The 16,653-nt window shown below is 35.4% G+C and overlaps 1 protein-coding gene across 1 annotated transcript in view; it reads right to left on the minus strand.

Moving 5' to 3' along the window:
* TRDN (triadin) overlaps positions 1-16,653 on the minus strand; it is a 119,168-nt gene that overhangs the window by 35,408 nt on the left and 67,107 nt on the right. The window contains exons 3-4 of the mRNA XM_023512740.1: positions 12,410-12,571; positions 11,253-11,285 (exon numbers count right to left, since the gene is read on the minus strand). Of these exons, the coding sequence (XP_023368508.1) occupies positions 11,253-11,285; positions 12,410-12,571 (195 nt within the window). The remainder of the gene's footprint in view (positions 1-11,252; positions 11,286-12,409; positions 12,572-16,653) is intronic.

Raw genomic sequence — 16,653 nt, forward strand, 5'->3', positions numbered from 1 at the left:
AATATTGCAACTGGAAAAGACCTGGACATCAATAAATCTAGTATCTTTTTTTTACAGATGTGAAAACTTAGAGCCTGTGAAGTCAAGGGACGTACCCAGGCAGGTTAACAGCAGAGAGTGAGCCAACACAAAGACCTCCTCAATGTGTTCATTCAAGTTTACCTCGGTCATGTTTAAAATTTTGGTATGTTCATTATTTTGGTTTTGCTTAAGCTTTATAAAGTGTTGTTTAAAATAATAAAATTACTTGTAAAAGGAAGGGAATGACAAAAATAAAATTGAGGGTGGCAAAGTTTCCTCCACAGAACATCAGGGAAAAGCACGCCAATGTCTCAGAGGCATAGATGATGTTCTCCATTTTAAGTTGAATAAAGCCATCATGAGTGCCTACTTGCTGTTATGCTCATAGCCTCCTTAAAGAGGCTGCCAAAAAAGTATACACATCTGAAGAGAAAATCTCTAACTATATTAAAATTGTAAAACTCAATATATATACTGATAACACAAGACAAATACAGGTCACATCAAGCAACTCTCATAATTATGGAAGTCAAACATGATTTAAGCATTACAAATTTAATCATTTTGTCACAAAGACATTTGCACAAGTATGTTTATTGCAGCTCAGTTCACAATTGCCAAGACATGGATGCAACCCAAATGCCCATCAGCCCAAGAATGGATTACAAACTGTGTCATAGGTATATCACAGAGTACTATTCAGCCTTAAGAAAAGATGGAGACTTTACATCTTTTATGTTTACCTGGATAGAGCTGAAACACATTCTTCTCAGTAAAGTATCTAAAGTCTCAAGAATGAAAAAAAATCCAGTGTACACAATACTAATATAAAACCAATATACAAACAACTTCATGCCCACAAAAAGGATAAAACGCAAATGAGGTCTAGCAGGGTGAGCCAGAGGAGGAGAGGGGAGGGGGAGGAAGGAGGGCAGTTGGTGGGACCTCACCAAATGCGCAAGATGGGAAGGTGTTCAACATGGCCCCTGGGTCAAGGGCTCAGCTATAACTCAAACTTTGCCATAGAGTTGTAAATAATATAAGCTAAAAATTTGTATCCTTATATTAATTTGAAAGAAAAAAGAAAAAAAAAATTAATGCAGGGTTTTCCTTTCTTAACATGTGTGTACATTTTTGTTAGCACCCTCTGTATGCTTGTGTACATATATATAAACATATACAGAGGATATGTATACACATACCACATATATATATTTAGAGAGAGAGCCCACATGTGCATGTATTCATTTGTACATTATAAACATTTCACAACAGTTTTTTAAATAATTTTGCTGAATAATAAATATGCCAAGGCAAAAAGTAAGATTTTGATATGTTTAATTACTGAGCATGGATCATCAATAGTTATTCCAATGGTTTAGGTTATCGTGACAGTGATAGTACTCTATTTTATCATTCAAGTTTTGTTATTTTCTTTTCTTTCTTTTTTTTTTTTTTTTGCAGTTTTTGGCCAGGGCCAGCACCCTACTCCTTCGAGCCACAGATTCTGCCCAAATTTTGTTATTTTCTTAACCAGAAATTGATACGTGTATACAGAAGTCACTATGTGTAAACAAATTATGTTGTTATTCTCTTATCTTTAATTGCCTCCCTTTCTGACCTCACAGTGCAAAAAATTACCTTGTTTTAGAATTGCTCTTTTGGGTTGCAATGGCTCTCACCCTGATCATGAATTGGGAACAGACATTGTGAAAACTTTTAAAATTCAATACTTTAAGGTTCCAACCCAGGAGATTCTGATTTAGTAAATCTGAACTGGTAGTTAATCTGAATCCTGAAATAGAAACAAAAATCAAATGTTATAGACAGCTTTGACTTTCCTGCTAGAAGCCATTATTATGGCAATTTCTCTCTTTTAATTTCAGGAACCACTCCTTTTTCAATCTAATGCTGATAGTTCAGGTGATGCTAACCTCATCCTTAGCCCCACGGGTGGGCCCGTAACGCAGGCCTCTGTAAAGAGCGTGTTGCAGCTCTGTGCCTCTGTTCCAACAAAAGTGGGCTACTCAATCCAGATCCTTGAGAATCAATTGCGTTGATTTTGGAGAGATATTTGGGAGAGAGTACAAGCTCCTCTCCTGGGCTGTTAAGGTAAAATAATTTGGGACTCAAGCTTCTGGTGACCATAATTGCCACTAGCAGAGAAAAGTCTGCTTGACCATGGGACAAACGAAACAGAGGAAGGAAAGCAGGGTAGAAAGTGAAACAGAGGGTTTACTAATAACCTTATAGGAGATCCCATAACAAACCGTTACTAAAACCAGTTCTACTTTGATAACTTTCAATCATTTGAACCAATAAAGTGTCTTTTTCACTAAGCTAGTTTGAAATGGATTTTCATCCTTTGTGAGCAAAATAGTTCTAATTAAGCTGTCACTCAAATCTGATACACGGAGTTGAGAACCCCTGGTAAAGATTCTGTGTTAATATCTTATTGTTGTTTTTAATTAATTTTATTTTTCAACAGACCCTTTCTAAATGAAAACACACAATCTGGAATAGGTAAAACTTTAAGCCACCTAGTGCACATTCAACTAGTGCATTGATTTCTCATGATTTTAGAACAGGGAACTTTCAGAACTGCAGAGAGAAGCATCTGGAACACACTAGAAATACCAGCTCCACTCACACCCTCCTCCACTACTTATCCAATCCTAGATACAGGTTAGAAATGTGACATCACAGAGATTATTCTTGTTCTGAGAAGAACTAGTCTCAGAGAGCCTTTCGTTTCCCTCTAATGTTGGCAGCAAAATCTCATCTCTTACTTTCTCTGGCATGTTAATTTAGGCTCTGGTTTTACCCACTCTTGTTTGTGTCATCGTGGTTCCAGATTGCTTGTCTTGACAGAGACAATTTTTCTTAGTAGAAGGAGGTACTGAAGGTGCCTGCTTCAGTGGGCCCAGACTTCACTACCTTAGCAACTACATGGAGAAGCAATTACATCGTTCACCAGATCTCCGACCTCACCCTCAGCCTCTTTTGTTCTGATGCCACCTTCACGCTTACCATCTATATCTTTGGGTTTAGCTTTCTGGTCATCACAGACCTTAGAAAAGACAGGCAGAAGGTAAAGCAGCATGTTCCTCAAGCAGCCTGAAGACAGTATGCAAAGGCACAGTTCTGGAGATGAGTTTTGATATCAACTTGTTTGGAGGAATGATCCAAAGATCAGCATATGTACTTAACAGGGTTACCAGGGCCTGCCTAGTAACCACTATGCTGAGGCTCTGAAAATTCTAACAAGTTTACTCACCTTTCCATTCTCCCTCATTTTTTCATGCACCATATTTTCAGACATTTGATGTTCGGCCTGGTGTAAACCCCTGAAGCTGCCAGCAAAGACGAATGCAGGGAAAGCTCCGGCACACAAACATGTCCATCTATCTTACTCCTGATGGAGTCATACAGCCCTCCGGATGGCCTAATCCGAAAGCCTTGAATATTTATGATGCTTAAATTTCCTGGCTCTTCCTCATTCACTCTGACTGCAAGAGCTATTGTGGATTTTAATAAAGTATGAAAAATACACAATGAAAGGACTTGAGTTAAAATTTACTGGGCCGCTATTTTCAACCTGCAGAGCTTTAGGGCAATTTAAATGCACAACTATTGGGAAAATGTAATTTGTTTTCCTCTAAGCAGAGGAATCTCTTCCTCTGCCATTGACATGCATCAAGTTCAATCTGATAGAATATCAGCTCTCATATTTGAGTCCTGCTTACCCTTAAGGATAGTTTCTTATTTCAAAAAGCAAGTGGTTACCTAGCAAGGAAATTAAACATACTGGAGAAGAGCTTTGGGTACTTTCCTTAAGGCAAGATATAAATTTATAACCCATAAGATCATCATGCCCCCCAAATTGAAGACCACTTTTTCCTGTCCAAATAACTGAGCGTGCATAGCCCTGAATGACTACAATTATTCTTTCTTAACTTTAAAGCTAGATGTCAGGAAAAGACATTAGAGAACATAATTTCTTGTTAGGACCCTATTATTGTCTTCTAAAATTACATATTCCAAGGACATAAATGCTGCAGTGATTATTCTTCTATACAGATATATTATAGATGGAAGTTTAAGCCAGAATAAACTGTAAAAAGGTGATGGGTATATGCATTAGGTTGCACGTAGGAGTTTTAGTGTAAAAATACTTCAAACTATAGACCTGCTAAAGAATTATCCTTTCTGTGAAGGTTTACCTAATCTGGAAAGTCAGTGTCGCATAAATATTAATACCAAAATAAGAAAGAAAAATCATATTAGGTTCGTAATAAATCAGAGGAAGGGCATTTGGCGGTATCTCACCTAACGTGCAAAACGCAAGGGTCTATTTCAAAATAACTAAGAGTAAATTTTACCACCAAAAAACCATAAACCAGTACTCTATTTTCTTAATATAGAAACATACTAAGGTATCTATCTATGCTAAACAAATATACATTTTTAACTTTGCTTGAAAAATATTCCTCTCTCCCTCTCTCTCTTTCCCCGCCTTTCTCTTTGACTCAAAGAGAGAGAGAGGGAGAGAAAGTGGGAACAAAGGAGCGTGTGTGTGTGTGTGTGTGTAGGTGTATCAATGGCACTAACCCTGATTTTACCTTTGATTTGGGTTCTTTATGAGTAACTAAGAGAATTAAAATCAATTCATTTATCTAAAAATAAAGGGTATTCATTTGCAATATCAATATTTATATTTTCATATTCTTTCAGTTCAATTTCTCTACGATAACCTCATATAAAGATTCATTGTTATGGACCATACGAGACTCCACTATACTATCTCCCTTGCTATCTCATCTGGTCATTGATGCATCAGAAATTTCAACATGCTCTTTTCAGAACATGTCATTAAATAAGGTCATCTTTTAGGCCTTGCCAATTACTTTCACTGTAGAATACCCGGTTACATTCATACTGGCTTGAGCAATATTACATAAAAGCTTCATCACAGTAATTGATTCTATTTAATAAATTTTCATCACCAGCCCATAGTGCTCTAAACAAATACATACATCTTCTGAGTACACTTCTTGGCACATAGAAAACATTTAAAAAAGATTAATTGGAAAATAAGTTTGTTAATTAACTTTAACCAAGAAGGAATAAAACATGTCATTGATCATCTAAGGATACTCCTGGACCACGGTGAAGTCTTAGGCCAGAAAGCAAAAAAAAAAAAAAAAAAAAAAAAAAAAATCATTATCTATTATAGTTATTGTCAATATTTTTCATTTTATATTTCTTAGAAAATTTTGGAACACTCTATATCTCCTCACACATTTTGAAAACAATTCCTAAAAGTTTTCATCATGAGTTAAAAGGTTGCAAATAATTTCTACATTGTTATAAATGCTGACATTTAAAAATAAAATCTTTACACCTCTTTAAAAAACTGGGTTGATGAATTCTAAAACTACAGTATTTTGAGACCTGGTTATCAATTAAAAATATACACCAACAAGCTCTCTTCTTTTCCTTTTCTTTCTTCTTTTTTTTTTTTTAATGAGACAGAGTCTTGCTGTTGTGTGTGCTGGAGTGCAGCTGTGTTCTCATGCTCACTTCAAGCTCAAACTCCTGGGCCCCAGTGCTCCTCCTGCCTCAGCCTCCTGAGTAGCTGAGATCACAGGCATGCATCACCATGCCTGGATAATTTTTCTATTTTTTTATGGAAAGAGGGTCTCACTCTTGCTCAGGCTGACCTCAAGCAATCTGCCATTTTGGCTTCCCAGAGTGCTAGGACTACAGCGGTGACCTACTGTGCCCTGTCCAAGAAACTCTTTCTTAAATTAACATCTGGGAATGTTTATATTTCCCTTTTGTCTTTAAATTCTCTATTTTTTTTCAGTTTTTGGCCAGGCTGGGTTTGAACCGGCCACCTCCGGTATAGGGGGCCAGTGCCCTACTCTTTTGAGCCACAGGTGCCGCTCTTCTTTAAATTCTTATTTTCATGTCACCTCTCTCACAAAATTTTTATCAAGAGCAAGATATTTTTATGCTTGGAAGAAAACTTTTCTTGATAATACCATCTTGATTCTCCAGAGAACGTAATGTTTTTATACTGAAATTGAAAACTTTTCTTCATACTCTGTGATTTCATATCCTATAATATATTAACCTTCATAAGAATATAAGAATCTAGAGGTCAATTTACCACAAATTTTTATAAACAATTATTAAATCTGAAAAGAATTTTTTTTTTTTTTAGAATAGCATGTCTTTATGAGATGAAAGGAGCTTTAAAAATAGTTCAGGTATCTGTGGATAACTGTGATTGATGGCTATAATAAAATAGAGTTCATCAACAAGTCGAGCCTTATTTTTTACTTGTAATGATACAAATGTTGAGAGGCCTTCACACACGTACAAACACATCCACACGTACACCCAATCTTGTTATGGCAATGTTATTCAATTTTTTAGTCTCCTTTCAAGTAATGTCAGAATAACATAAAGAATCAATAAGAAATTTATTTTCTATGATCTCTCAGTTGAGTAATGGATTAATGATTAATCCATTAATTGATCCATTAATGATCCAAAATGATAGATTATTCCTCACTTTTCTTGGAAACAAAGACTTGAAAAAACACATGTGGCAAAAGATTTGTTACTGTGATGTCAAATTCATTAATTTCCTGAATTTGGGGGAAGTAAAGAGGCCTTCTAAATGACTATTTGATGTATCTACGACTTTCACATAGTGGTACCTTGAATAAACAACATATTCAGAAAGAGTTGAGAAAAATAAAAATATTGTGTATTGTAATAATTTTGGATAAAATGTTATTGCCTTATGAGTTTGTGAATGTATTTCCTCCTTTGAGTATATTTCATGTATACCTTGATCTGCTGCTCATTTAATTTATGAAAAAATTGTCCCTATGTTACATAGTGAGCAAAGCCACCCTTTGTGTTCAAACTTCTTACACAAATCAAAGTTATTTTCTGTCAAAAAATATAATTTTTAACTCAATTTTTTTAAAATTATACCTTGAGAGAATTATGAAGAAAGCAATAATTTTTGCCACAAATTTTGGAGCTGTTATTAAAAGTAGATCAAAAGATTTAAGTGCTATAATGTGGATTTAATATAATAAACTTAATTTAATAATAAGTTATAAAATGAAAAGTCAATGTTCTATTATATTTTATTTATACCAACACTGTGTTACCTACAGACGAAAGTTTAAGTTGCTGACAAAGATAGAAGTGTGAGAAACACATTTGGTATGACACTACTTCTATATGAAGGAATTATAAAACTCTGATGCTTTCTTTTGTGAATAAATAAGTTTCAAATATAAAAGAAATAACTAAAATAGCTATATCAACTATTATATTAAATTTTACAATATATTAAGCAAAAGATAAGATATGCTGAAAGTGTATGTATGCATACAACATCCGAACATTAGCATATAATTTCCTTTTAATAGGAGTAGAAAATACACATACTATAAATAATGTATACATGATATAAAACATAGACACAGATACATTCATATACATACATACAGATAGTTCATTGGTCCCACAAATAGTCTATAATTTAATTTTTTGTCAAGGAGGTAGAAAATGCTGAAGATTTTATATTAGATGAAATAAAATGAGGTTTGACTATGGTTAGATTAAGTGTCGTATAGTTTCATATGTTGGGTTTTGAACAATATGCAATCAACCTGAAAGGAAGTACAGAAATGTGGCATCCCTGGATTTATTCAGTACACTTTTAAACTTTAGCTGTCCTAGAAAGTATTTAAAAGAATGAGTGTCAGTAATCTACATAGCGTTGTTTGTTTCAAAATATATATTCTCTATGCCAATGATACTTCCTAGGAACAAGTGTTGAGAAGAACCGAAAGAATTGCTTGCATTCAAATTTTTAAAAGCCATTTTAACTTTCAGTCTCTCCTACTGATGTTTGCCCTCTTGATGCTCTCCCTCAAGAACAATGGGCTCTCATGTTAAGTAGCTAAATAAGAAGCAAAGTTATTCAATGACACTTGTCATTGCTCCGTCACTCCATTCTACTTTATGGCTGACTTCAGACCCCCTTCTCACGACACAGAGCACCAGGTATGAACACAGGGTTTCTCACTTAGCAGATGTATGCACGGTAGTAGACAGGGCTGGAAGGCCAGTCCGCTAATTGTCTCTTGGTTGGCATTTTAGCAATTTAGAGATACATGGAGGATATTTCTTCATCTTTTGAAGTAGAAATATTACTCTTAAAAACCTGGGGATCTTCTCAGGTAAATCAATTTTAGGAATACCTTCAAATGGCATTTGATTCCTTTTAAGCTACCTGCACATCTGCCCCTGGAAAGAGAAGTGTTAACACATCCATGATGTGGACTCTGGTATGAAAAACACCGCTTCCAGCTATGCACAGTACACTCACTATCCATCATTCATAATTTCTTCAGGATATGTGGTTTACAATAATATTATGTTTTCATAGTTGTAATTTTTAAATAATTATATGACAAAAATATGATATTTTCCAGTAGTTTAGGATCTTGAACCCTCGTGACGAAGTGTTTGTTAGGAGAACTGAATGTTTGAAATTTTGACAAGTTGAAAAAAATAAATATGCGTGACCAATATAAGGATACTAGGTACTACATGTAACACCCCAAAGCTATGTTTATATATAACAACATAAGCCACAGCATAGCCGATTTAAAACATCATCCATATTAATAATATGTTTAATACTCAGTACTGCAACTACGAGATTACTTGACTGGACTATTATGCCACATCGAGTTAGAACCACCAGACTAAACTCGTAAATAACCAGTCACTTGAATTTTTATTTGGTCAGAATAGCAATAACTGGACAAATAAAATGAACATTTTAAATACGATTAATTCAAATACACGTAAATAAAATTAGGTAAACGTAGGGCAGTTGAATAACATATGCCACAGCCTAATAATTCAGAATTTAGAAACTATAGAAGGGCTAAACACTACCGAATATATATGAATTGGAAAGAGCACTGTTGGGGGCGTCTAGATGTGTAAGAATCAAATGTTTTAAGAGATTCTAGATTATCCCAAAATTTACATCTTCGACCAAAATTTTTAAATATGAAAATGAGGGAAAAAAACTCACGATGAGATTAAAATAAGCTTATAGAATCTCGCTCCTAATAATTATATCACAAGCATACTTTAGATTGCAGAATGTATATTAGAAATGCTTTATAAAATGATATGCGCTACTGAAAAGTTCTCATTGTCTCTAGGTCTCCACAAAAGGAAAGTTTATGCATAAAAGTAATTGCAGTGAATTGTATTTCCTTGAGTCCACTTTCAATTATTATTACCTAGCCTCTGTACCCAAAGTAGGGTGTATAAGATGTTTACCGAAATGCCCACTCTTTTATGTAGTTTTGTGAAGACTATTAAAAAATACATTCAGGTGATTTTAATTCTCCTAGTTTCAAGTCCATAATCCTTCACAACATTAGTGTACATGTATTTAACTATACATCTCCCTTATATGATGTTGACTAATGATCATTTCTTCTGAAGGGGAAATAGTATCCTAAACAACGATTTACTAGTTGTTCTGCTGGAAGTTTCATTTGGTGAATCAAGGCAATAATTGGGGAAACAGTAGTTAAACAGCTTTGTGTGGATTTGTAATTTATGCTACTCATTACAGGAAAGTTAATTTTAAATGAATTTTAACAGAAAATTTAAATCAAAAGGAAAGAAAAGATATTTTATTAAATAGTATGTATCAATTTATAGAGAATATGACCTTATGATAGTCTGTGGAATTCAATTTATAAGTATAAATGAGAAAGCATCCTTATCTGCTTTTCTTTTTTCCACTTTCAAGTAAAAAAAAAAGTGCATAAGCTATTATTTCCAGACACTGACTAGCAGTTCACTTAAAATTTAGCTATTCTAGTCACTATGCACTGGATCAGCTATAAAAATGCTCCTCCTTGATGTCTAGACGTTCTAGTCTGATCTAGAATCTCTACACCTCAAGTTGATGGCTGAAGTCTGTCTGGAGTTCTTGAGTCTACATCCCAAAATCATGAGTCAAGAAACTCTTTCTATCTCTTTGCAGAACTTTACAAAAAAACAGATTCACTTCTAAAGGCCTTTGCCACGGTTGAGTTTCACTTGTTTGGCTCATTTTTTGGTTGCATTAGCTACAAACTCAATTTTTCTAAATGGGTATACACTAAGTACATTCTTACACCAGATAGAAGAGTCGTTGTCATCTGCTCTGGCACAGCTGAGGCTCCAGGTTTGGATCTCTCTGTCCGGATCCCCATAACTGAACCCACTGTAGGTCATGGGAGAAAGCATCAGAAGCCAGTGTGCTCTTCTCTGCGGTAAATACTCTCAGGAACCTACAGTTAATCATGTGCAGCAGTAATGAAACCTTCACAGTTGTGTCAAGTCTGGCTTAAGTGGTGGTTGTACTCTTACACCAAGGTGCTTCAGGGTGGTACCATCTGTTCCCTCTTGCCTCTTCCAGACATAGTTCCTACTCCTTCCTATAAAAACACCTGTCCCTCTGAGGTCCTTGTCCCATAGCTGTACTCCTCTTTCCTGGGCTTACAACTCTTATCATTTGGATTGCGACTACCCTGCTTCATCACTGAAGACCCTCGCTATTTCCGCAAAAGAAAACACTTTGCACTATACACAAGCATGTCCGGGTGACTTCACTTCTTGAGAGTGACTCAGAATGCACACCGACTATATATGCCTCTGCCTCTAGGATTGCTGTGCTCCTCACTCTCTCAGCTATCCTGTCTCAAGCTGTCACCTGAAATGCAAAATGATACTGACAATAATATAAGAAGAAAAGCTTGAAGTCTATAAATTTGGCTATAGTATGAGAATAAAAGTCACAGATGTCATTGTCATCTGGGCCACTTCCAAGGCTACAGAACTCTGCCCTTATTCTTAAAATTGCAATTCACATTGGTACACATATAGATGGATTCAAACACATCTGCTGAAGATGGCATCCAACTGAAAAATAGGGAGATGAACTTCACGGGCACAAATTAAAATGACTGACCATAAATGTTGATCTAATTGTTAAGCAAAACCTCTATATTAAAAAAATTAAGGTTACAACTCAAGTAAAATATATTTGAGTCAAGCTGAAAATCAACTTAACCATAAAAGAAAAGGAATTTTTTTCAAGCATGAAAACAACCTACCTTTTTTTTTCAAGGGAGGCTCCTCTTTTTCTCCTAAACCAAGACAAAAGCCGTAAATTAGGAAAACTTTTGGCACAGCAAAACTTATCCTCACCTATTTCCTACTTTCTTTTGTAACTTTATTCTAATCTGTTAGTTTTGAAAATTATAGTAATTACATTATGCTGCTTTCCAAATTTCAGTTTTAAATATGAACCTTGTAGTTTTATTTGAGATACTATCATTTCTATGCGTTCAATAAAATTGTGGCATTGATCCAAATTATATATTAGATTGATCTCAGTTTTCTATTGTTTATCTTGATCTCTCAGCCAGGCCAAAGAGATACAAATTCAGATAAAATTATGGAAGAGCTTTTAATCCTAAGAGTTTTCCTGATAGACAAGGATGACCATCTGATTTCTGATGACGAATACCGATGAATAATGATACTGAAAGACAGAATCGCAATGCTTTGCTCTTTCATGCCCATTCAGGGGCAATTTTTGTGTGGTTCAGGCTGGCTATTTCCTGTTATTCATTTAATAAATGGGAGAACACATCGATTAGTGACATAAATGTGTGACATTTAGAATGTGTCCCTCCATTCCATACCCACCACCATTAGATTCCTTCAATAAATAAATACATATGCCCTCACTAGACTGGATTGCTTTTTCCTGTAATGTTCTATTAAAGTACAAATTAATTTTTAAAAGTTACTCTTTTATTGTGCTTTTAGCTTTTAGGTCTTCTTCTGCTATTTGACTATAAATATGACTTATCTTTAAACACATTTACATGTAATTTTAGCTGTACGGTTTTTATTTCAATTTTCCTAGAGATAAACTTGAAACATAGCTAATTTCGTTCCCAAACAAATATATTGAGGATTCACGGTATTGCACTGCAAGGCTCTCTGTGCTATAATGCGACACTAACATGAGCATTTAATTTTGACTCTTTGCCATAATGGCAGATAAATTATAAGATGGAAATCAAATAGAGACGAATTTACTGTGTTGGGCAGCCTGTTGCTATGCATTTAGCACTCAGGGTGTATTCATTTTGGTTTAGCTTTACCCAAGTGCTCATTCAAGCTTAAACTTAAGCAAGCACCTGAAACACATCTCTAATATTCATCCTGGGAATTAGATATGTCTCTATGCTTTTTATACCTTTGTCCGTGTCCTCGTCCCCGCCCTCATCTTCTTCGTCACCTTCAGAGGAGATGATATCGGACAACAAAGAAAAGAATCCGTAGATCCAGTCCGTGGTTTCTTCCACAGCATCGTGTACGAGTCTGAGAGGATCTGAGCCAATCTTGGCGATAGAGCTTGCTAAAAGTAATCAAAAACAAAAGACCCATTTTGCAATCATTTCCAAAGAACCTAAGAAAAGCTGTTTTTCCTGATTTGTTCTTTTGACACAAAGAATGTGTTAATTTTAACAATTTAAATATCCCCCACCTACAATTATTTGCTCAGAAAGAGAAACTATAGCTTGCCATAATAGGCATGTGCATTCAATTAAAAATAAAAGTTATTGGATACCTCTGGTACCCAACATTATGAGGTTGCCAAGAAATAAATTGCCCTAGGGAAATATGTAATCTAAGTAATACTGAGTTCAGCACAGGGAAAAATCACAATGAATTTAAATAGTGTGTATAGTATTTATGTTACCCAAATTGCAAATAAACCCTAAGTTATGGATGTTCAGGAATGAAAGAAATCATTTTTTGCCCTATATTATACAGGATAGTATCATGGAGAAGACAGCTGTGTAAATTTTCAAACAAGGTATGTAAGTTGATGAAAGTAGCTGTGCTTAAATTAAGACCGATAGGTCCATTTATTATAATTTTTGATACTTCAGGAAGAACCTAGAATTGTCAAGTAGTGATTATATGAAGTTCAAGCTAGATTAAATTGGATTTATGCTTGTTAGACAACCCAGTATCTAAAAAAAATATTTGAACATTTAGTAAACTGCAGTGGATAAAATCGGGAAAAACTGAACTCTACAATTCTTCCTTCATTTATGTCCTAGGAAATATAAATGTAAAATGAGAGATTTAATAATAAAACAGGCGAACAAACAGACTGGGAACTTCCAAAATGTCGTTCTGCTAATTATATGAAAGTTTTTCTAAAGAGGCAAGAGTAGACTTTAAGATGTAATTGAAGAGGTGGTCCACCTAAAAATATGGTATAAATTGCACCTACTTTTTTTTATAATTAAATTTTAGAGAAATGTTTCCTTAGTTTCAAAAACTAGCTTTTCAGAGATTCTTCCCCCTTTGATATATTTAAGAGATGAGAATTATACCAATGTATTATATTATCTAAAGGTCAAGTACTTCAAAGTAGACTTTTACTCTGGTTGAAATAGGGAGTCATTGGAAAGTTTGAGAGGAGGAATGAGGTGCCTCGACTTATGAAGCTTCTCTGGTTGTGTTGATGACTAAAATAATGCTGGGAAGGAAACAGGGAAATGAGTAAAGAAACAAGCAATCCAAGAGAAAGTTAACAGTGATTTTTACTAGGGTAGTAACAGTGTGTGTGGTGAGATGTGGTCGGATTCTAAATGAATTAAAAATGTAGCATTAATAGTGAATGCTTCCAATGCAGATTTTGGATATGAGAGACAGAGATGTCAGGATAATGTTAAGATTTCTGGTGTGAGAAACTGGAAGAATGTAAAACCTGTTTGCTGGGATGCAGGAGGATTATAGAAGAAACAGGATTTTTTGTTTGTTTGTTCGTTTGTTTTTGAGATATAGTCTCCCTCTGGTGCCCTGACTAGAGAGCCCTGGCAGTATAACGCACAACAACCTCAAGTTCTTGGGCTCAAGTCAACCTCTTCCTGGTTTTTTATTTTTAGTAGAGACAGGTTCTTGCTTCTGCGCAGGCTTGTCTTGAACTCCTGAGCTCAAGTGATCCACACGCCATGGCTTCCCAGGGTTCTGGGGTTATGGACGTAGGCCACTGCACCTGGCCAGAAACAGGATTTTTGTTGCAGGGGAGAGGAGAAAAGTAGCTGAGTTGCCTATTAGATACCTACCTAGACATGTAGACATTTACATAACTCAGTATGATCCACAAAAGATAAGTTGCTCCTGAAGATAGAAACTTGGGAGTCTACCAGAGGATAGAGGTATTCAAAGACCTGATGCTGAATGAGATCTCCAAAAAAGTAAAGCAAGAACATTTAGAGTTTAGGGAGACAAAGGTAAGTCAGGGAAATGAGGAGAACCAGCAATGGATTCAGAGAAGGAGACTTGACAGAGACAGTGACAGCCAGAGTGGGAGAGAGAGAGACAGAGAGAGAGAAAGAGAGAGAGAGAGAAGAGAACCAAAGCAGAGTAGTGCACCAGATATCAAGTAATACAGCGTTTGAGAAGGATACGGTGATCAAACCAGCAAATGCTGCTAACAGGTTAAGTAAGATGAAAACTGAGATTGGACACTTGGATTTAATGATGAAGATGTCACCGGTGACCTTAAAAGAACAATTTTAGTGGAATACATTCAAAATCAAATGGAAAAAATCGGAGCATTCGTATATTTTACTGTAAAGACTAAGATTAGGTAATGTTAAAAGAAGAACTAGAATGATAGTGGATGGGTGTTTTTAGCATTGTTCAAATGGGAGACTTATTCCACAGATTGTGCTGATGAGTAAGATCCCATAGATGGAGGGGTGGGGAGGAGGGGCGGGGGAGGGGCAGAAATCATATAAGAGAGATGACCACTGGAGACATTTTTAATTTTATGTTCTATTCTAGAGAATTGATAGAGCACCTAAGCTGTAAAATGCTGGTCTCAGGGAAGCCTATCTCCATGGTTCATTGATAATGGATCTTCCCTTGCTTTGTACCCCATTTTACTGCATTTCAAAGAGTTTTATGTGAGCAAGAAATTGTAGTTAGAATGGTAAGATTAAACATCAGAGAAAGGAAATGGAATGGAATTTTATAATTGCAATTGAGGATTTTAAAAGAATCATATGTAAGGAACTGGATTGTACTGGCACTATTTAAAAGCATTTTTAGCACTGGTATGTTTCATATCTAAAGGAAGAATATTGAAAATGGGATTTTTATGATCAGAATAGATTGAGACTATTTCCCCATTCTTCTTCTTTTTAAGCATTAACTCAAGACCTTAATAATAAAATCTAGCAAAACACATACCAGTTTAATTATCACTTAAATGTACTATATGTAATTTGCAGACATATATATATATATAGCCTGGCTCTATAAGAGTAAGATCAAGCTATTTTTGTGAAGTCAATGTTGCTGGTTTGGAACAGTTGCTGATTTTCAGCCAGGTAGAAAACTTTTCTGGAAACCTAAGTGTGCACACACACACATACACACACATACTCAGATAAGGTATTAGGCCTAAAGTTGATTCTTTTCTTTCAGTCATCACATTCAAACATGTCAATGAAAAACATATACAGTTCAACTAAAGATTTTATTGACATCCTCTTTTTAAGCAGACACTCAGGTAATTGTACTTTCTTTTTTATTTATTTATTTTTTTGTTGTTGGAGACAGAGTCTCACTTTGTCATCATGATTGGTAGTGTGCCATGGCATCAGAACTCACAGCAACCTCCAATTCGTGGGTTCAAGCAATTCTCTTGCCTCAGCCTCTGGAGTAGCTGAGACTATAGGCACCTGCCACAACACCCAGCTATTTTTAGAGACAAGGTCTCACTCTGCCTCAGGCTGGTCTCAGACCTGTGAGCTCAAGCCATCCACCCACCTGGGCCTCCCAGACAGCTAGGATTATAGGCGTGAGCCACCACATTCAGCCTGTACTTTCTCATTTCTCATGTTTCCACAGGTTAAATTATACATGTGTATATGACAGTGAAGATCATCATAAAAAACAGTAGTAGGTAGACACCGTTCTAAGAACTCTACCTAAATTAACTCCCTTCCCTCCCAATAACACAATGCAGTAGATTTATTATTTTATCCCTTTTTTTAAATATAAGAAAACAGAGGCACAGGGAATTTAAATAAGTTGCATAAGTTTACATATGTAGTGAGTGACGGAGCCAGATTTTGTACCCATGTGGAAACGAACAGAACAAGATTTTTAATTTAAAAATTATAAACTCATAATTCCTTCTAGGGTAAGATTTCGGGTGTGGAGATTCTAGGAGGAGTTTTCTTGCTTTTAAAGGAGGAACAAGGATTTTGTCAAATGGGAGCATAAAAACCTAAAGCCAGGGCTGTTATCTTGTAATCATCAGGACAGTGGTTGACTCATTGAGAAAGGCAAAGACTAAACATGACCGAAGTTGCGTCCGTAATGACATTGCTGAGGTCTTAAATTATCTGACGTTGGCATCATCCTATCATCAGAGCTTCTATTATACATGATAAGAAATATTTCTTG

This window comes from Otolemur garnettii, unplaced genomic scaffold, assembly GCF_000181295.1.
Source record: "Otolemur garnettii isolate 467f Iridium unplaced genomic scaffold, OtoGar3 scaffold00002, whole genome shotgun sequence".
NCBI lineage: Eukaryota > Metazoa > Chordata > Mammalia > Primates > Galagidae > Otolemur > Otolemur garnettii.